Below are 22506 nucleotides of genomic sequence, written 5' to 3' on the forward strand. Positions count from 1 at the left end.
AGTGAAGTGGACTAAATGTCAGCTGTGTTCCTGCTCTGTACGTTGTGTTCTGGGATTAAAGGTCATGGTTTGACGCACTGCTTAAATGAGCTGCTGTGACGTTTTGCGTGGACGCATGCGAAGGTTTCAAGCATGAAATTTAAAGCATCGTCAGTCGTTTCTAACCAATGTGCAGAAACCAGTTTGGGTTTTGTTGAAGTGGAAATGAGACTTTTCCTTTTTCTCTGCAGCTGTAAAGACCATCGCTCATGTTGTATTATTACCCACAAAAAAATGACCTAATTTTATAGGAGAGGTTTCAGCTTGTGTCCAGTGAGTCCTTTGGAAGTCCAACATTTGCAGAAAAAAGGGTTAAATTTAGTATTTTTATCAGCGTTTTGCACCAACAAGCTTTGAGGTAGATTCACCTAATGGTTCAGCATCTGCAGTGTGGCACAAATTTATTAGACGGTCACCAGTTCATGTGACAGCTGCTTAATCCACCTGTATGCACGAGCTCTGTTATCAGTTAGATTAACTATATAATTTGTTGTTATCTGTGGGTTTTAAATGTACTCTTTTACAAAAAACAGAAAAAAATTATAGTTTTCTGCTTAAGATACAAAATTAGAGTCATTTACTCATTACTATTATTATTATTATCATTATTATGATTATATTATATATTATATAATAATAAATTATTATTATTATTATTATTATGATTATCATTATGATGATTATTATTAATAATAATCATCATAATCATAATCATAATAATAATAATAATAATCTGCATGTCTGAACATGCAGATTGTAAAAACTTGGTTTGAATTTTGGTTTGATTATTATTGAAAGTTGTACCTTCACAAATTTGGCTATAAAATATTCACTTTTTTGTTTTCCCCAAAAACTATTGATCTGATATTTTTGTTATTGACAGATTTATAGACAATATTTGTGTTTTCTTGATTCATGAGAGGTGATTTAATAAACACATTATAGTTGTACTTTACAGTCATGTGGAGAATTTATTATTATTATTATTATCCTTATTATGATTATTATTATTATTATTATTATTATTATTATTATTATTATCATTATCCTTAAAAAACATATACATAAAAAACAGATATATTCCTGATGTTTGTTGTTATTATTTAGAGCATAATGCACTAAAAACAAAAGATTCTTCACCCTCATGAATGTGAAGCAGACTTGTAAATAAAATGCAGATGAAATCTATTAACTCAAAGGTTCTTTTGTTCAAATTAATTAAGGAAGACCTGCTTGGTATTAACAGTTAATCCTGTGAACCTCAATCACACAAATCTAATTTATATTTAATGGAATCTGTTTTACAACATACATTTTTTACATGTAATCAAATGAATCAAAGTCAGCATTATTTTTGAGTCTGAGTGGGCGGAGAGCGGATCGCTGTGGGACGCCACTCAGAGTTTTCTGTAGTCTGTCGTGATGCTGTGGGTGGGGTTTCCACCTTAAATGGAGATTCTGTTGGAAACATTCAGCTTTAGCCTGAAAACTTTAGCCTCACTAGTCCGTCTGCTGTGAGCATGACAAACCCATCACCTTCACCCACACGCCTCACCTCCGTCCCTCCATCGCCTCCTTTATCTCCACCTTTTCCCCTCCTCTTCCCCACCCGACAGTGCCGGCTTCAATCCCAGCGTGCTGATGGACTCCGCCCTCTCCACCAGCAAGCCCATTGAAGTAAAAGGCCCCGGCGGTAAGGCCACCATCCACGCCCAGTACAACACGCCCATCAGTATGTATTCGCAGGACTCCATCATGGACGCCATCGCGGGACAAACACAGACCAAGGGCCACGACGCTGGGTATGAACACCACCTCCTCCTCCCTCTCCACGTCCTCCTTCCCTCTTTCTACTTGACTTTATCTCTAATTCTTCCTCCTGACATCCTCATCTTCCTCTTCTGTACCCACGTGCACCCCTCAACCCTGCCACCAGTTTTTTACACTCAGTATCAAAAACATCAAAAGCCACAACACCACCTGAGTTATGCCTAACACAGTTACTATCAGTCCTGCTGAGGGCTGATCATCCATATTTGTGTTTTCTAACACGTGGATGTGTTACAGGCAGCAGCGTTCAGTTTACAGGCTGATGCTTCGAGTACTCAACCCACAGATATTTCTTGATGAGAAATTACTTTTCATTTGTTGTTTTTGTCTTTTTCCCTTCGTTGCCTCTTCCTCCCTTTTCTTCTCTTTACTCTATTTAAGTGTCCTCCACCTGTCCTCTCCTTTCTGTCTGTCCTCTTTGGTCTCAGCCCGCTTCACGTCCGACTCATCGCTGACACTGGTGGTGGTGGTTTTGGTGCTGCAATATTGTGCTGCCTGTTTGTGCACATGTGGGGAGAGGGTGACTTCTTCTGTGGAGGCTTTGAGGAACTGCTAAGGTTTCGTGATATCAGAAAGCAGAATTTTTGGTTCGGGCTGCTCTGGGATCCTGTTTTTTTGTGCGTCGTGTGTTGTGTGGCTGAAGCCTCGGGTGTGCTGTGGGAGTCGGTCCGTATGAGGTGGACCAGTCCGAGTCAAATGTCCCCCAGAGAGACGTTCCCTCTGTCTGAGCAGTCATCCCAATTTCTTCGCTCGTGATCACGTTTGACCCTGTTACCTATCGTCTGTATGCCGAAGAAGGCATTTCCAGCTCAGAGTCGCACTGATTTGTCAGAAACTGCTGATAAAGTCATGTTACTGCTGTGTTTTGGTGGTGTCTTCCTCGCCTGCTCTTGCTCTGAGATGTAGCGCTGTCGCGTTTACTGTCCCCCTCCAAAGGTCTCCATGCCCATTCTGTATTTCACCTCTCTAATTTAGACCCGATAAAGCCGTCTTATTGAAATATAAGCCTGAATAAAACTACTCATCCATACAGGAGGGGGCATCTCTGGAAAAACCAATTACAGTCCAGTATGATATCCCTCCTCCTCCCTCACCGTGCGTCCTTCACTGAGAGCCAGAAAAGCTTTGGTTCCCCTGAGTTGTGTTAAAGCTTTGAAAGATCAAACATCAAATACAAGACAGAAACATGACACGTGTCACCAGAAATCAGCCGAACAGGCTGCAGTCCTGCAGGGCGGAGCCAAATACAGGTGCACTGCAGGTAGAGGGGGCTTAAAGAACAACAAAAGATTTCAAGCTACTAAAAAAAACCTCAGAAAGATGGAAAACAACACAATGGTGTCATTAATAGTTTTTAATGTTAGCATCTGTAACCACAAAGAGACCCGAACATCCACACAAAGATTAAAGGACTGAAAACAGCCTGAAAGAGAAGAAACTGACTTCGATTTGATTTGATTGGTAATTTATTTCAGCATGTGAACAATATACAAGATTTAGACATTTAGAAAAGAAAATAGGAGAGGAAAAAAAATAACAATAACAAAATAACAAATTACATACAAAAAAAACCGTTCTGATTAATTTACATGTTGAAAGGGAAGAAGTACACACTTATTTAATCCCACCCCTTTGCCATAAATTATCAGTTAATATTTAGTCAGCCTCCTTACTGATATAATTTGTAATAAAAATAGTGAACAGATTTCTGATATACTATAAACTATAATATCACATCATGAGTTTTTTGTTTGTTTGTTTTTAAATAGAGACATTCACTTAATTTAAATATTTTCCTTTTCTTTATAGTTTGAGAAGATCATATTTTTATAACTCTTTTTGAACAGTTTTATGTTTGGACGTTGCTTTAATTCCATATTCAGGCTGTTCCACAGTTTCACTCCATGAACAGAAACACAAAAGCCTTTTCTTGTAGTACAAACCTTCATTGTTTTGAAGTTACAAAAACCCCTTAAATTATAACTTCCTTCTTTCAAAAAAAAACATACTCTGAATATTTCCTGGCAGTTCTTTATTTTTTGCTTTGAATAGAATTTGTGCTGTTTGGAATTTTACTAGATCGTCAATTTTTCAATATTTCAGTGCAAAAATAGTGAGTTTGTATGTTCCTGTAACCTGCACTGTGGATGATTCGAATTGCTTTTTTTTTTTTGAAGAGTAAAAAGTGAATGTAATGTGGTTTTATAGTTGTTGCCCCAGACCTCTGCACAATAGCTTAAGTATGGTGAAACCAGTGAACAGTAGAATATGAAGTGATGTTCTGTCTAATACCTGTTTTGCCTTGTTTAGTATTGCAATGCTTCGTGATACTTTGGCATGAATATATCTTACATGAGCTCTCAGTTTAGTTTTTCATCTGTTATTACCCCCAGAAATGTATTTTCACTGACTCTTTCAATATCAACACCATTTATTTGAATCTCAGCATTTGTATTTAAACGACTATTTCCAAATAACATAAGTTTAGATTTATTTAAATTTAATGATAATTTGTTTTTATCAAGCCAGAACTTCACTTTACTTATTTCATATCCTCCAATAAATTCTGCAGATCATCACCAGAGCAAAAAATGTTTGTATCGTCAGCAAAGAGAACCATTTTTAATACTTTGGACACTTTGCAGATGTCGTTAATGTACAAGTTGAAGAATTTTGGACCCAAAACTGACCCTTGGGGTACACCACAAGCAATGTCCATACATAAGGAGCAACCACCATTTATTTTCACAAACTGCTTCCTGTCACTTAAATAACTCCGGACCCAATCTAAAACTATCCCTCTGACACCATAACGGTCCAGTTTTCTTATTATTATATCAGGATCTATAGAGTCAAATGCCTTTGTCAAGTCTATGAATAACCCAGCCACATATTTGTGATGTGTTCTATTGAATCTAATAGTGCCGATGATGTTGATCTGCTTGATCTGAATCCGTACTGACTCTCAGTGAGTAGTTTATGTTTATCTATAAATTTTTCCAGTCGGTTTTTAAACAGTTTTTCAAGAACTTTTGAGAATTGAGGTGGTGAAGAGACAGGCCTGTAGTTTGTGAAGTGGTGTTTGCTTCCAGATTTGTATAGAGGTATAACTTTTGCTATTTTCATTCTGTCTGGAAATCGACCAGTTTGAAATGATAAATTACAGATGTATGTAAACGGTTTTATAACAGCCTCAATGACTCTTTTAACCACTATCATATCAATATCATTACAATCCAAAGATTTCTGATTTTTACATTTTTTGACAATTTCAAAAACTTCATTTTCATCAACGGCTGTGAGAAACATAGAATATGGATTTCTGTCTATCAGTGTGTCCTGTGCTTTCCCAGGATGAGTGATTGTTTTTGCTAAATTTGGTCCAGCAGTTACAAAGAATTCATTGAGACTATTTGCCACAACATCCATATTGTATTCTTCATGGTCATTACAAATGAAATACTTGTAGTTCTTTTGTCCAGTCCCACGTTTTATAACACTGTTCAGGATTTCCCATAATCTTTTATTATTATTTCTATTTATATCTAATTGCTTCTTATAGTATTCCTTTTTACTAAATCTAAGTATATTAGTTAACCTATTTTTATATCTTTTGTATCTGATTTCAGCATCTTTAGTTCTCGTTCTTAAGAAATCTCTGTATAGAGCATTTTTCTTTATACATGCATTTTGCAGACCTTTTGTTATCCATGCACAGTCCATATATTTATGTTTCCTACTATATTGCTTTATTGGACAGTTGGTATTGTACAGTAATGTAAATATTCTAAGGAATTCATTATACGCACTATCACAGCACAAACTGGTGGATGTTCAGAAAAATGACCAAAGCTGCAAAAACCCTGCTGAGGTTTCCGTTTATAAGAGAGAGCCAATCAGAAGCAAGCAGGCAGAACAGCTGGTGTCAAACAGGATGAGCTGCTGCGAGGTGCAGGACAAGACAAAGAACATAAATAAGGAAGTAGAAATGAGCAGAAAGGTTCAGGTCTGCCTGGGCTGGACAAAAAAAGAGACAGAAAAACAGATGGAATAAAGTCACAAAGATGCACAAATTAAACACGTGAGATACACAAAGAGACTCAAAGCTGAATGTTCTGAGCCTCTTTCTGTGTTTTATCTCCGTTTGTTCCTTTTTCTAACAAACCGTCCTCAGACATGCGAGTCCGGCTTCCTCTTGGCTCCATCGAACGCCTTCAGTAACGTTTTGTTCGTGTGACCTTTGAAATATCAGACATTTAATTCCAGACTGAGAAGGACGTCAAAACTTTGGGCAGGGAAAACTTGTTTCCGTTCACTGCTGGGCCCACAGCTCGTGCTTCACTGTCTCTTTATTTTTCACTTGCTTTTGTCGTGGGCGACGTGGCGCCCCCTGTCTGTGGTCCCAGTTCTGTCCCAGTCATGGACCGCTTCGTGGACAGCGCCTCGCTGGTCTATCAGGCCGTCCAGAGCACAGAGAAGGACCCGGAGCTGAGCGAATGGAGCTGCCGCAGCACCAACGTGCAGTCCAAGTCCTTCCGGGTCCTGGCCCACATGACCGGCACCGAGTCCTGTAAGTGTCCTCTTCCTCCTCTTCCTCCTCTTCCTCCTCCCTGTATTGTCCTCAATTATTTAAAACCGCAAATAAAAGCAAGAACAGACTCATGTATGTTTCCATACAAACAAAGGTGTGTAATTAGAGTAAACGATTACCTGTGGGAATGATTTTAAAGTTAAATCTGATCATCAGGTGCTCAGTGTCGCCCCCTCTCCTCTGTTTCTGTTACAGCGCTCACTGAAGAGGAGGCGGCGGCTGTGAAGAGGAGCAGGTAGGCAGCAGAGCTCCAGTAGTCAGCTGCTGACCCCCTCACCTGTAGTCTCGACCTCATCTGCCCCGGACATGAGAACACCTGCACAGGCGGTCTCTGTTTGAGGCTCTGATATATACGTAAACGCAATGTGATTGGTTGGTGTCTGAAGCCTTTTGAATCTGCTCACGTGTAATGAGCTCATGCGACCAGCAGGAGGGGACACCGGACTGTGTGTGTGTGTGTGTACCTGTTTAGACGTCCTTGTGGGGACAGTGTTCGTCCTCACGGGTTTGAAGGCATTTTTGAGGCTCATAGTGTGGGTTTAGTCTCAGGGTTACAGTTAGGTTATGGCTGGGGTTCATTTTTGGTTGAGGTGAGTAGCTAGGGATTCTGTCAAATAGATGTCCTCACTGAGATATCAAAACGAGAATGTGTGTGTGTATTTGCTCAGAGGAAACATCATTTAAAAAATTGGTGGGGCACCTCTTTAAGCGCCGGTCGCAGGGTTCTGTTAAAGCAAACCTCACCATCCAGACTGATTCAACTGCATGAACTAATCAAAGTGAGCAGACACCAAAGAGTCCTCAGATGTGCTGAAAGGTTTCGATTACTGCCAAGGGACCACGAGGGACTCCCCGCCTCTTTGGTCCTTTCTTTATTGATTACTGGTAACTGGTGTTGATTGGTTAAAGAGAGAAAACCAGTGTGCAGAGGAGAGTCATCCTCCAGCTCTTTATTGTCACGTTTAGCCGAGGCAGAAAAAACTGAAAGTCAAGCAAAAACCGCAAACGTGACAAAGCAGACTTTTTATTCTCAGCCTGTGTGACGTCATACAGTCAAACTAAAGTATGCAGCCTGCAGGTACTCGACACTCTGCAGGACTCTGCAGACATCAGGTTATCAACAGGTGGTGAAGCTCACAGCTCGCAGTTAAAATCTCCACATTTCACCTGCAGAAACATGAACAGCTCAGACTGTCAGGTTTGGAGCATGCCCAGTTTAAACAGGCTGCTGTGACTTAGCATGTGCAAATAAGTGTCTGTGTTTAAGAGTTTTGGGTCTAATGCTGGTTTCAGGGATCAGGTGCCTCAGACGGCAGACACATGGCTACTTATATCTCAGTTACACCACCTTAAACCTTGCGTGGCTCAGAAGTCCTAAACAGGGCTTTATGTGGCCGAGGACAGTCTAAGAGTCCGCGCTGTCAGACAAGCCAGGTGTGGTGAGCTGCAGGTGAGGGCTGGGCCGAACGTCCGCTGACGACCTCTGAAGGTGTCACTGCCCTCAGTCTGTTTTCCATGACTTCCTGTTTCCCCAGCGGCTCGTCTGAAATCTCATCACAGCCGAGTCTCCGAGAGGACGAGCAAACCTTTCAACCCCGCCCCACCCGTACAGCCCGTCCCAGCTCTGATGGATGGAGCTTTCTATTCTCCGTGCACTTATTTAATCAACCCTCCATTATGCACCATCGATCTCTGCCCCCCCCCCTAATTTGGACTGAAATACAACCTCCTCCCCCTCAAAGCTCCGGCTCCCCTCTGTCCTTCGTCAGAGTCCATACGCCATCCAATGACTCACCGTGAATCAATAGGAGCAGAGGTCAAGCTTTTATCCGCCAATAAAGAGACTGTGTGCTTTTTTTCTCTTCAGCTGTAAGTCATCGAGGAGGAAGCAGCTGGATTAGACTCACAGGGCTGAGCTGGAAGCCTCAAAGCAGAGAAGCAAAGACACAGAAAGAAATTTTCACTGCAAAATCCAGCTTCATGATCCCGATCATGCTGGGAAATGGAAAAATCTATCAGTTAAAGGTGGTTTATTCTGCTTATCTCAGGATCTGTGTTCTTATTCTGGCACACGTTTTAATTATTTCTTATTTATCTGAATGGCTTTGTGCAGCAAAGTCCTCAGCCTGAAACAAGGAGCTGGTGTCCGTACACCTCTAATGTAGAATGACTAGTGCTGACTGGCTTATCTCTGACTAACAAACACATGTTGGTTGGCTAAATATAAAATCCTTTGTCTTATTCCTCTGTCCATGGAAAGAAAAACTGAGTAGAAGCAAATAAATTAGGTTTTTAAAAGCCTTTCTGAAGTAGCTTTGCATGTTTCACAAATCAAAATAATCTATCGTGTGCAGGAAAACACTCTCAGAATAAAAGTTTATGTCCTACGATGTCTCTTTGTTCCTTTAAAGCAGAGCTAATCTGTTAAATAGAAGCTCTGCAGCTTTGCATGAGTCACAGTTCATCCTGCGTCTGAAACAAGCTGTTTTAGCTCCTCCTCCTGCATTTAGGCCAAGTTTGGTGGGTGTGGCTTTGGCGTCTGCGATGACTATCCACCCTCTATGACACCATCCAGATCCAAGAGGAAAAAACTGAGATAATCAGAGTGTTTAAATCCACCTGGGCTTACGCTGACTTCTTTTCATGCAGGTCTGTGCAGCTTAAACAGCTTCATCGATGATTATAAGAGACACAGTGACAAGGTTGCAAATAGTGCAAGGAGGAAGAAAATCAAGGGGTTAAGAGCTGAAATCAGCCATGACATGAGCACACGAGGGGACACGGGGAATAAAACAGAGTTCAGTAAAATAAAATAAAAACCTGGACAAATGGTCTGTTTGCTCAGCAGGAAATAATAATCACCTCTTGGCTCTCCAAAGCTTTGGTGTGTTGATGTGATTTTTTTTAAGGATATATGCTCCCAGAGTTTCAGTGTTGCATTCACGTGCTGAAGGGAGAGTCTGACATGTGGGTTTCATCTGCTTGTTTTTCGGCTTTTTGTTGTTTCTTCATTTGCTGGAGTTACACTGAACTAAATCCACATAGTTGTCACGCTTCAGAGCCATTACCGTCTTTCAGGAACCACATCTGAGTGATCGTGTCAGAGTTTCCTCTGGTTTGATCTCTGTGCTTTGTACAAATGTTTTTGCAGAACCGGAGAATAGAAAAAAACCTTTTTGACATTTGATCCAATGTTTCTGAGACCAAAGCAGCGAGGTGACGTCATCCTGTCGGCTGTCTTTAAGCTGTCTGGCAGTTTCCTGAAGGATCTTCTGTCTGTGGCGTTGTTGGTCTGGTGAAGGCGATGGAGTTTCTTATTTTTGGGTCTTTGGGTCCTGATTTGATTATTGATTATTTGTTAGACAGAAAGAAAAAGGTTGATGGTCAATCCGAGTCGCACCTGAGTAACATCAGGGGGAAGAGAGCGGGGGTCAGGATGGGGACGTAGCGTCTCAGTTTGGATGACCTCTGCTGCTGTTGTCTCTATGCCCGCAGCCTGAAGAGACAGCCTGCCGCTGGTTTCGGCCTCCAGTACAGAGCTGCAGTCTCCAGGTACAAACCCCTGCGGGCAGGTGCGCTCGCGGCCGTGGGCTTCACAGCACTCAGTAACACAGCAGCTGCTTTTAAACGGAGGCTTCTTCAGCTAAAACTCCTGGCGGCACACAAGTGGATTGTTAGGGTTTTGTGCACGGGTGGTGTTTGAACCCATAACTCTGGCAGTTCTGTCCGGATCATGTAACACCTGAGTAACAGTCAGTAACCTCACCATCGTTTCATCAGCTGAATAACAGGCTGAGTCTCTGCTAACGCCCTCTGAAGGAAGGACCTTAAAGCTTTTGTTGCTGTTTGTTAATGAAGCTGAATTCAGTTTTGGTTTGAAGCCCTCTACCCTAACACTAACCTTGTTTACATCAGGTAAGTCTGATACAGCTAAGCTGCTGCTAAACACCCAGACCTGAGACTGATACCCCCAGAAAGAAAAACTGCAGGTTTACACCCCAAAACCTGTCAACACTTCTTGAAAGAGGACCCTTTGTGCTTCTGTCTTGCTCAACATTTTATTCTTTCTCTGAAACAAGCTGTTGATGCTAGTTTCTATATGCTTGTTGTCTGTGACAATATTATATTGACACATCCAGAGAGTGTAAAAACATCATAAACATTCGAATCACTCCAAAGCCCAACTTTTGGCTCACAAATTAAATTTTTGATTCATAAAACAGTGCAGCAGCCTGGCTGTAATCACTGTTTACTGCAACTTATCTATATTCAGATGACGATTCACAGTTTACGAGCATTTTTGACTCAGTCCAGGATGCAAACCAAACCTGAATGTGGTCTGTAGAGGTTTCTGTTTAAAAACAGTGAGTATCTGCACCTCAGGGGATGCTTGGAAGCCTAGACTAACCCTAACCGCCATATTCACAAAAATTAGAAGAAAGGTTAGTTAAACAGTTTAGAGAGAAATTTAAAACCAGCAGAAACAGTTACCTAAACCTGAAAAGTACATGGTTAACACTAAAATCAACAAAACTGCTGAAAGAGTTCAACGTTATGGGTCATTTTTTAGCTGAAAAATCATAAATATATAGAAAAAGTGAAAATAGGTAAATGTGCTCTAGAAAAGCTAGCTAGAAATTAAATTGATTGTTGAAATGTAGTTCAAATTAATAGCTCCACTGATGGAGCTATTAATTTTTAAGAAGTTTTTAAAAGCGTTTCTGATCCACTCTAATCACATGGATAAATGACTACATAATATAAATACTACATGTATATAGTATTTGTTTGACTCTAAGCTCTGCAGAAGATTTCCTATGTACCCAGCTCTACTGTGTGTGTAACAACAGCAAAACTTTATCTTTATCTTAAATATCTGATATAGCTAATGAAATGCACGAACATGTAAGCATGTCAAAGACATCAATAATATCAGCTAAAACTTCATTCAATGTTGGAATATTTATCAAAGTAAATCTAGTGAATTCCACATATATTAGATGGAAACTGCTAGAAGAAAGCATTAAATTCTTAATAACACAGTGTTACAGCCTAAAAGTCAGACACAACAATGAAAAGCGCATCTTTCAGGATCTTTACACCCATTGATGAGATTACAATTTGAGTCAGTGTTGATGACTAACTTAGCTTGTGGTTCGAAACATGCTTAGCTTAGTTAAAGTTTTTTTGAGTACAACCTGAAGTAGTTAATACCATAACTACCACTGAGGCTAACTACTTGAGGCTCACTATGACTAAAAATCCCGGACGAGCCCCCAAGTACAAAACTGAACCTGATGACGGAACCATTTGGAAATCATTCTAAATAGGTAATAATGACATTTCTTTCCCTCTCCAGCCAGTACGGTGCACCTCCTACCATGCAGCCGGCGCCACAAGTTCCACACCCACAGCAGTACCAGCCAATACCTCAGCAATACCAACATGCACCTATGCAGCAAGCTCCACAAGCTCGGCCCCCACAGCAGTATCAACCAATGCCACAGCAGTACCAACAACCACCCACACAGCAGGCTCCACCCACTCAACAGAGCTCAATTCAGATCCCTGTTGGCTCCGCCCCCCCTAAGGTAGTCAGTACTGCCTGCATCTACCCTTCACAGCCAGGTGAGTTTCTGTTTTGTTTATATTAACTTGCACATATAATATTTATATACACATATTTATACTTCTTCCACCCACAGCACCACCTATGGCTCCAGCTGCAGTGCCACCGCAGCACCGCCCTCCAGCCGCCGCCCTGGCCCCGCTTCTGGCTGCTCCAGCATCCTCCAACAGACCCCCATGGGTGACCGACTCAAACTTCGCTGATAAGTTCGACCCCGGCAAGACCACCTCCAGCACCATCAAGGTGCAGCCACTGCCCCAGGCCGCCCCTCCCCCACCAGCGTACATCCCTAACCCCTCCCCTGCTGGGCATGCAGCTCCCAGCCCCGCCCCCATCACCCCCAGCCCTGGACCCATGACCTCTAGCCCCGCCCCCTTTTCACCTGTGGCCAGAGGCGTGGCCCAAAGAGCGGAGAGGTTTGCAGCCAGCAGTCGCACGCCTCTATGCGGGGCCTGCAACAGCGTCATCAGGTAACGCACTGACACACTTCTGGAGCCTCAAGTGGAGATCAGAGGAACTGCAGCTGTTGGTGCTTTATTATTTTGTTCCTGAGGTTCCTCCTTTGGGCTAAAACGAGTGACGTTAATGAAACGATGTCACTTTAAGGGCAAATTAAAATCAAATTACTTAAAATGCTGCTGCTGTTGTTGCAGGGGTCCATTCCTGGTGGCCCTCGGCCGGTCCTGGCACCCCGAGGAGTTTAACTGTCACTACTGCCACATGTCTCTGGCCGATGTCAGCTTCGTGGAGGAACAGAACAACGTGTACTGTGAGAACTGCTACGAGGAGTTTTTCGCCCCGACCTGCGCTCGCTGCAACACCAAGATCATGGGGGTGAGAAATTTTCAGACACCATTTCTGATTTTATTTTCCTTTATTTAATGTTATAAAACCATAAGTTTTGCACTGAAATGCCACCCATATGTGACACTAGAGGCTGATTAGACCTTATTAAATCTTGTCACGCTGTATGTCGCAGGAAGTGATGCACGCCCTACGGCAGACATGGCACACCACCTGCTTTGTGTGCGCAGCCTGTGGGAAAGCCTTTGGAAACAGCCTCTTCCACATGGAGGACGGAGAGCCGTACTGCGAGAAAGGTATGCCGACACCACGCCTTCATCACAGCTGCGAGAAAAGCTGCACAGACATCAGGCAGACGCAAAAAACTGTCACATGCATCACGCTCAGAGAAGGAACTGCTAATCAGAGTCTCAGTGCAGCCCCTCAATTTTAACTCCTCTTTCTTTTGATTGGCCCTGCCCCCACAAACAACAAGTGTGTGGAGCTTCTGTGTGCCCTGTGTGACATCAAAAAGATCCAAGAGTAGAACAAAGTGTGTGAAACAGATTAACAGGGATTACGTACTTCATGATTCACTGTTTTTGGACTCACGGCTGCCATCTTCAACACTTCCTATCTCTGTGTCGCTCAGATTACATCGCGCTGTTCAGCACTAAGTGTCATGGGTGCGACTTCCCAGTGGAAGCTGGCGATAAGTTCATCGAGGCTCTGGGTCACACCTGGCACGATACCTGCTTTGTTTGTGCGGTAAGGACCACGAGCAGCTGGGTCTGAGGGGGTCCGGTCGTTTAAATCTTCAATGCAGGGGAGCAGAGGTCAGTTTGAAGTTTTTCACCCCGGTTTTCTCGTCTGCAGGTCTGCCACGTGAACCTCGAGGGTCAGCCCTTCTACTCAAAGAAAGATAAACCTCTGTGCAAGAAGCACGCTCACGCCATCAACGTGTAAACCCGCCAGATCACGCCTCATCACGCCACCAACATGTGTGGAAACGCTGGTTTTTTTTCTTTTTTTTGTGCAAATTTCAAATTTCTGCTGCCTGATGATTCTGCTTCAGATCCATCCGACACGTCGCATCACGTACTGTGGTTTATTTTTCTACCAGAAAAAGTGTGTGTGTGTGTGTGAGAGACTGCTGAGCTGCAGAAATACAGGTGACTGTAGGGAGTCTGCAAGGTGCCAAATTAAATATTATATTTTTTAGTGTTTAATAATAATAATCAAACTTATAACAACAAAAATATTAAACTGGCTAAGCTATGCAATAAGGATTAAATAGATATTTAAGTAAGTCTAAATAATAATATTATAATATGAGGAAGAAATTCTTTCTAATAAATATCAAAAACAGAGTGTATGAAGTATGTTTATTTTTCTCTTAAACACGGGGTTAAAGTAGTGGGATATTTAGGGTTAAGAGGGTTAAGAGAGTTTTTTAAAATTATTTTGATAAAGTTATTATTTTTATGAAAAAAAAATGTCAGAAATAAAAATTATTATAAAGTTTTATTAGTACTTTTTTTTGGCTTGGTTTGTAGTGTTTAAAATTTCAAGTTAACTTGTGAATTATTTCATATGAATGAAATTACAAATTTATTTTAATTAAACTTTTTAGAGTGGCACTCTCTGGACTCCGTATAGCGGATATTGTTCTCACCATTTTTGGACTATTTTTGGTAATGTGCCTCTGTTGACTGTTTGAATGCGACTTTAATATTTTTATTTCCCTTTTAGACTAAAATAAAATTATATGAAAGTTTTTATGAGGCAATACGAAGTGAAACAACAGACTGCAGAGAAGCTGAAAAATCTATAAACGGCAGCAAATTGGAGATAAAAAAAGACTGAAAAGTGTTTCTGGCGTTGAAACCTGTCGTCACTACTCCGACTCTGGGGGCATGAACACACGACAGGTGACACGTTTCTGTGGCCCCGCCTGAGCAGGTGAACCTCCAGATGTTTTAAATGTGAAAACCGCATCTAAACGCACAGAGATACTGTGTGAGTGACGGAGTCTAGATAAACTGGAAACGTTAAACTGACCACAGAAGCTGTTGGGCTCCAAGTGCAGGTGTGCTTCTGCTCTCACGCCGCACTAAGGTGCATTTGGACTTGTTTGTTCAGGTGAACCTGCTCAGGTGAGACAGCTCTTCGACTTCACGTGCTTCGGGGGGAGAAATAACCTTGAATTTCATATTTATTCGACAGTGTGATCTTTATTGAGACGCTAGTATATCGTCACTGCTGCGTGCAAATGATTAGTTATTTGATTCATGTTTGTTTCAGAGCGTTTGGCATCACGTGGTTAAGTTTAAGTACTGATTTCATGATGATTTATGTGTGTGTGTGTGTTTTAACTACACTGTAAATGTGATAACCTTAGTCTGACTGTTAACAACACAATGGCTCCGCCCACACTGCAGACCGTGAATCCTCCCAAATCTGAAAAAGATTAGACTTTGTATTTTCTTTCGTTTTTTTGTGACATCAAACATGTGGCTGCTCTCATGGTTGTAAAACACAGAATAATCTTATATGTACTTAGATCATTACAGTTGGGGAAACGGACTTCAGTGAAGGTTTTTAAAAGCGTTTCTCTGTTAATTTTCATACGTTTTTAATACAAAGACAGTTTTTAGGAGCCTCTCTTGGCCATTAAAGGAACATCAGCAAACCACAACTTAATTCAGATCTTTCATTTGACTTGTTCTCTGCTAAGACTTAATCATTAAGCACATAAAGACTTTTTTACATTTTAAAAACTACGCCATGATTCATGTTCTAATAACCAGTCACCCTATTTTAGCGTCCTCCTGTGGCCACTAGAAGAAGTGCAGCTAAGCAAACAGAAACTCTTGGTGTATTAAAAAATTCTGTAAACAGAAGAAGCATTGTGTTTCTGAAAGCTGGATTTTCCTTTAAAAACTCTACGTTTTGGTTTTTTTACTTTGTTCCGCTTTTGTCATTAAAGGCAGCATGTTTTAGCACCACCTAGTGGCCAACAACAGAACAAACCACAATGTAATTCAATTCCAGTCCTTTGTTGAGTTAAACTCTGTTGTAATGTTGGGTTGTGTTCAGTGGTTGAGAGGAGGCGGTCGAAACCTTAGCAGGATAGCAGGAAGAATACACGATCACACTGGTACTGGGAATTCCACAGCGTATCCGTTAATGCACCTCCTCTTCATCAACCATACAAGGCCCGGTTGAACGGCTGCTACTTATCAAACATGACACACAGTGTTCATACAGCCCGTAACATTGCAAAGGTTTCTGGAGAGCAAGCACTTTGTTCCCATAAATCACAGAGAGGGCAGTGGCGCACACTAATGACCTCATAACCCCTTGAATTATGTTACATTAAAGAGACACCACACCACTGTGACTGTTACAAACTGAATAATAGAGTATATAAAATAATTAAAATCATCTGACTTTGTTTACTTCCCAAACCGATTTAACAGTGCTGTGGTGTTTTAGTGGCCTCTGGTGGTGATTAGAGGAAGTGCAATTGAGCAAATGGAACTTTCATTATATTAAATCATTCTATAAACAGAAAAGACTTTGTGATAAGTTTCTAAGAGATGAATTTAAAAAATGACTATAATGGGGGGTTTTGTTGTAATTTTTTCAAATGTAATTTTATTTTTGCATTTCACTACAAATAGTTTTGGGAACATCTAGAGACCATGAGAGGAACCGTAATTAACCCCCATAACAATATAATATGATTCTTTTTTGAAAAATAAAATAAAACTCACATAAAAGAATGAAAAGCATCTGAACACACTTCGTATGTTATAGCAGCCTCAGGTGGCCACTAGAGGAACTGCAACTAAGCAAACAGAAACTTTCGGAATTGTGAAACGTTTGGTAAAAGAACAAGAGGAGCTTGGAACTAATTTTTATTTTATTTTTTTAAAGTACTACACTGTTTTGTGGAGAAAAATTTGAGTTTTTCATCTTTAATTTGCTAGTACAGGCGAGGTGTTTTAGTTACACCTAGTGACCAGTAGAGGAACTGCAAATAAGTAAGCTTTTGGGTTGAGCACAGCTTATAAACTTTGGTTGTTGAGTAGTGTGAACGGAGCCTCTGATTCTTTGATTTAAACTTTAGTTTTATTCTGTGATTTAAATGAAAGCATTTGTCTCCCTGCGGAGAACCGTGCCTTTGCTGAAATCCACCTCTGCTCGGTCTGACTGGCACACTGACCAGTTTGTGTGCCGGTGTACAGTTTTTACTCTGAATTGTACTTTTATACAGTTTGTGTGTTTTTCTGAGGATGAATGTGTGCATGCGGCATGTCAGGATCAGTTTGTGAAAAAAAAGACAAGCTAACGCGTCTGTTCACCGTTATTTTTGAGTGTTTGTAAGTAATGATGTCATACTGTGAGTGAAGAACTCTGCTTTACTTTTTGTTTAACAGGTTTTGAACATTTGAAGAGTTTTTGTGTTGCAGGTTGAATAAACTGAGCACTTCAAACACCTGGAAGCATCTTCTGGAAACATCTAATTGATTCATTTTTCTGATATGAAGATTTGTTTAAGAAGCAAGAAAATAAAAATATATTGAGCTCCTGAATGTGCAATCACAAATCAACAATTTTAAGCTAAAACTGAAATAATAAATTAAAACATATGAAATCTGGCAGGTGTTACAGAATGTTTCTACATTTTGAGAATAAACTAGGAATTCAATTCAATTAAGTTTTATTTATACAGCGCCAAATCACAACAACAGTCGCCTCAAGGTCTTTATATTGTACAGTAGATCCTACAATAATACATACAGAGAAAAACCCAACAATCATGTGACCCCGTATGAGCAGTACTTTGGCGACAGTGGGAAGGAAAAACTCCCTTTTAACAGGAAGAAACCTCCGGCAGAACCAGGCTCAGGGAGGGGCGGGGCCATCTGCTGTGATTGGTTGGGGAGAGAGAAGGAAGACAGGATAAAGACATGCTGTGGAAGAGAGACAGAGGTTAATAACAGATATGATTCAATGCAGAGAGGTCTGTTAATACATAGTGAGTGAAGAAGAAAAACTCAGTGCATCATGGGAATCCCCGGCAGCCTACGTCTATTGCAGCATAACTAAGGGAGGATTCAGGGTCACCTGGTCCAGCCCTAACTATATGCTTTAGCAAAAAGGAAAGTTTTAAGCCTAATCTTGAAAGTAGAGATAGTGTCTGTCTCCTGAATCCAAACTGGAAGCTGGTTCCACAGAAGAGGGGCCTGAAAACTGAAGGCTCCGCCTCCCATTCTACTTTTAAATACTCTAGGAACAACAAGTAGGCCTGCAGAGCGAGAGCGAAGTGCTCTAATAGGGTGATATGGTACTACAAGGTCATTAACAGTGATGGGCACGCGTTACTGTATTCTGATTATTTTTTTCAAGTAACGAGTAAAGTAAGGGATTACTATTGCAAAAACGGTAATTAGATTACCGTTACTTTCCCGTAGGAACGCTGCGTTACTGCGTTACTAAAACCGTGATTTTTCTGCGAGAGTGTCTCATGACAGTGACGTAAGCAAGTGCGCCGTTAGTGACAACAGCTGTGTGCAGATCAACATGAGTGCAGGAGAGAGTATGAGCGTGCAGCGTTTAAAGCGTGGAAGTACTGACCTTACTTTGAGTTTGATTCCATAAAAAGTGACAAAAACATTAGCGTCCGTTGTGCGTGGGAAGAAAACTTCTTTTTACAGCAAAAAAACCCCTAAACTTCCGAGCAAGCACCGAGTAGCTACGACGTAATGGGAAACTCACAGAGAAACTCGCGGATTCTTCCACTGACCGCTGCACACCTGCACCAGGGTAAACCTCCGCCTACCCCACTCCTGCTTTACAGGTGAAAATAGAGCAACAGGACCGCTGAGTCTTTGACTTTATTTATTTTCTGCTGTGTTTTACTTGCATCTATTTGAAAGACTGAGTGTAAACACAAAAACTATTTTATTTTATGTGCTGGAATGTGCAGAAAATAAGTTTAAATGTTAAACTAATTTCTTCCAGTCAGAGAATGTTGCAGATAATTTAATTTTTGCTTGATGCATAAAGTTAAAAGATTAAAACTGATAAAAAAAAGTTTAAAAAAAGAGACTTTTCCATTTGATTACATTTTGTATGATGGATCATGCAGAAAAAGCAGAATTGGGCTGAAAGATCTATCGCTTTATCACCTCTTCAGGTTGTAAATCGTGTTTTTAAAAAGTAACTAAGTAACTAAGTAATTAATTACTTTTGAAAATAAGTCATCAGTAAAGTAACGGGATTACTTTTTTGGGGAAGTAATCAGTAATTAGTTACTGATTACTTTTTTCAAGTAACTTCACCAACACTGGTCGTTAAGATAAGATGGGGCCTGATTATTTAAGAATCAAATCAAATCAAATCAAATCACTTTTATTGTCACATCACATGTGCAGGTACATTGGTACAGCACATGTGAGTGAAATTCTTGTGTGCGAGCTTCACAAGCAACAGAGTTGTGCAAAATACAATAATGTAAACAAGCAAAATACAAGAATGGCTACATCTGAAACTAATAAATATATGTACAATATATAATAGTATATGCATTTCTGGATGTGTATACTAAATATTTTTCTACGTGTGTGTGTGTGTGTGTGTGTGTGTGTGTGTGTGTGTACACATATTTTCCAAATTAAATAGAGTAAACAATAAATAAAATATATAAAATATACAGAGTTGAATATGTGCAAAACAGTGGCATTTATATACAGTATGTAGTGCATAATGTTGAAGTTCCAGTAGTGAAGCTGAGGTGTCTATGACGTGTTCAGCAGTCTGATGGCCTGGTGGAAGAAGCTGTCTCTCAGTCTGCTGGTACGGGACCGGATGCTGCAGAACCTCCTTCCTGATGGAAGCAGTCTGAACAGTTTATGGCTGGGGTGACTGGAGTCCTTGATGATCCTTCCTGCTTTCCTCAGGCAGCGCTTCCTGTAGATGTCTTGGAGGGAGGGAAGCTCACCTCCAATTATCCGTTCAGAGCACCGCACTACTCGCTGGAGAGCTTTGCAGTTGTAGGCGGTGCTGTTGCCATACCAGGTGGTGATGCATCCAGTGAGGATGCTCTCAATGGCACAGTGATAGAAGGTCCTGAGGATGCGGGGGCTCATGCCGAATCTTTTCAGTCTCCTGAGAAAGAAGAGGCGCTGCTGCGCCTTCTTCACTGTTTTGTTTGTGTGTACTGACCACGTAAGATCCTCAGCCAGATGTACTCCAAGGAACCGGAAGCTGCTCACTCTCTCCACAGCAGCGCCGTTGATGGTGATGGGGGTGTGTACTTCTCTGCACCTCCGGAAGTCCACTATCAACTCCTTTGTCTTTGCGACGTTGAGGGTGAGATGGTTAAGACCTTGTATGTGAGGAGCAGGATTTTGAATTCTGGATTTAACAGGAAGCCAAAACAGGAGAAATCTGCTCTCTCTTTCTAGTCCCTGTCAGGACTCTTGCTGCAGCATTTTGGATTAGTTGAAGGCTTTTCAGGGAGTTTTTAGGACATCCTGATAATAATGAATTACAGTCGTCCAGCCTGGAAGTAATAAATGCATGAACTAGTTTTTCAGCGTCACTCTGAAACAGGATATTTCTAACTTTAGAGATGTTGCACAAATGGAAGAAAGCAGTCTTACATATTTGTTTAATATGTGCGTTGAAGGACATGTCCTGGTCAAACATGACTCCAAGGTTCCTCACAGTGTTACTGGAGGCCAAGGTAATGCCATCCAGAGGAAGAATCTGCTTAGATACCATATTTCTAAGCTTTTCAGGGCCGAGTACAATAACCTCAGTTTGATCTGAATTAAGAAGCAGAAAGTTAGCGGCCATCCAGGTCTTTATGCCTTTAAGACATTCCTGCAGTTTAACTCATTGGTGTGTGTTATCTGGCTTCATGGACAGATAGAGCTGCGTGTCATCTGCATAGCAGTGTAAATGTATGCTATGTCTTCTAATGATGCTGCCTAAGGGAAGCATGTATAATGTAAACAGAATTGGTCCTAGCACTGAACCCTGTGGAACTCCATAATTAACCTCAGTGTGTGAAGAGGACTCTCCATTTACATGCACAAACTGGAGTCTATTAGATAGATATGATACAAACCACTGCAGCACAGTACCTGTAATACCTACAGCATGTTCTAATCGCTCTAATAGGATATTATGGTCAACAGTATCGAACGCTGCACTAAGGTCTAGCAGGACAAGCACAGAGATGAGTCCACTGTCAGAGGCCATAAGAAGATCATTTGTAACCTTCACTAAAGCTGTTTCTGTGCTGTGATGAGCTCTGAAACCTGACTGAAACTCTTCAATAAACCATTCCTCTGCAGATGATCTGTTAGCTGTTTGACAACTACTCTTTCAAGGACTTTTGATATGAAAAGAAGGTTGGAGATTGGCCTATAATTAGCTAAGACTGCTGGGTCTAGAGATGCTTTTTGAGTAAAGGTTTAACTACAGTCAGCTTGAAGGCCTGTGGTACATAGCCGATTATTAGAGATAGGTTGATCATATTTAAGATTGAAGCATTAATTAATGGCAGGACTTCTTTGAGCAGTTTTGTAGGAATGGGGTCTAAAAGATACGTTGATGGTTTGGAGGCAGCAAATATTCAGAGGAACAAATCTCTTTCATTTTTATCTGTCATCAGTTTTCTGTAACTCCAAACGAAAAACATGACTGTCACACCCACACATCATCCTCATCATCTGACCATCGTCATCATGATAACGATCGTCGTTCTTGTTGAGCGATGATAATGCTGTTCATTTTGGAGCCACCAGATGGAGCTAGTACCCTCTCCTGATTGCATTTCAAAATAAAAGCCTGCGGGTTTTTGAGCAGCAGAGATTGGACTCAGAGAGGAGTGAAGAAAGGAAGAGGTCTCACTCTGCCACCAAAAACAGCTCTTAGACTACATCACTGACTTTCTAGGCAGTTATTTTTGTTAAAGCCCCAGATTGCCAGTGGCTAAAAATATAAAGTAAGTTTATAAATTATTTTTTAAATCAACTTTCCAGATGTATAAAAAACCTCAGATATGATGCTGACTCGGAGGATTGTGTATTTATGTGTTTTTGTAAAGATGGAAAAAGAAAATATGCCGCTCAGCTTTTAGAACCGACAGGAAGCCCAAACATACATTTGTATCATCAAATACCATGTTTTGAATTAATAACATTTTATTTATTGTTTTAAATTAGCATTTGAATCAGTATTACATATACCTCATATAATAGTATTATTATTATTATTTGCAATGGTGAAGCTCAGCATTTATACTTTCTTTATTTTTTATTTTGCTGAATCATTGAGACTGAAATAATTAGAATGAGATTTTACAACACGTGTTTCCTTTGCCCCCGAAAATACCAAAAGAAGAGAGTTCTTTATAACGAGCGTGATGATTTATGTCATAGTTCATTAAGATAAGCCAAATCACAACCACTGAGGCACTCATTTATTTGTCCATATACTTTTATTTATTTATTATCTCACTCCTTTTGCCTCTTCTTATTGTCCTTGTCTTCAGCGTTGTGCTGCTCTGTTGTTGGTTAATTGGCCCCTTGAGGATAAATAAAGTCTTCTG

General features: G+C 40.8%; 1 protein-coding gene across 3 annotated transcripts; it reads left to right on the top strand.

Annotated features, from left to right (window-relative positions):
• The first annotated feature begins 1178 nt into the window (after window positions 1–1178).
• LOC120734876 (LIM domain-binding protein 3-like) lies at window positions 1179–17383 on the top strand. Of its 3 annotated transcripts, XM_040033959.1 has the most exons (9): window positions 4542–6439; window positions 6656–6695; window positions 9956–10012; window positions 11820–12088; window positions 12166–12559; window positions 12743–12923; window positions 13069–13189; window positions 13525–13640; window positions 13749–17383. In XM_040033959.1, exons 1-9 carry the CDS (start codon window positions 6289–6291, stop codon window positions 13836–13838), a joined length of 1419 nt encoding a protein of 472 aa, XP_039889893.1. In that variant the 5' UTR covers window positions 4542–6288; the 3' UTR covers window positions 13839–17383. The 3 variants fall into 3 exon arrangements, with proteins under 3 accessions (XP_039889894.1, XP_039889895.1, XP_039889893.1); XM_040033960.1 differs by lacking the exons at window positions 4542–6439; window positions 6656–6695 and adding an exon at window positions 1179–1841; XM_040033961.1 differs by lacking the exons at window positions 4542–6439; window positions 6656–6695; window positions 9956–10012 and adding an exon at window positions 1179–1841.
• The last annotated feature ends 5123 nt before the right edge of the window (window positions 17384–22506 follow it).

The sequence above is a fragment of the Simochromis diagramma genome, unplaced genomic scaffold (genome assembly GCF_900408965.1).
Source record: "Simochromis diagramma unplaced genomic scaffold, fSimDia1.1 OVJJ01000176.1, whole genome shotgun sequence".
Classification (NCBI taxonomy): Eukaryota; Metazoa; Chordata; class Actinopteri; order Cichliformes; family Cichlidae; genus Simochromis; species Simochromis diagramma.

Bases quoted from the DNA above. Each gene is read 5' to 3' on its own strand.
- LOC120734876 (XM_040033959.1), top strand. From the start codon at position 6,289: ATGGACCGCTTCGTGGACAGCGCCTCGCTGGTCTATCAGGCCGTCCAG. The intron at 10,013-11,819 runs GTACAAACCCCT...TTCCCTCTCCAG, and splicing joins TACAGAGCTGCAGTCTCCAG to CCAGTACGGTGCACCTCCTA. The intron at 12,560-12,742 runs GTAACGCACTGA...CTGTTGTTGCAG, and splicing joins GCCTGCAACAGCGTCATCAG to GGGTCCATTCCTGGTGGCCC.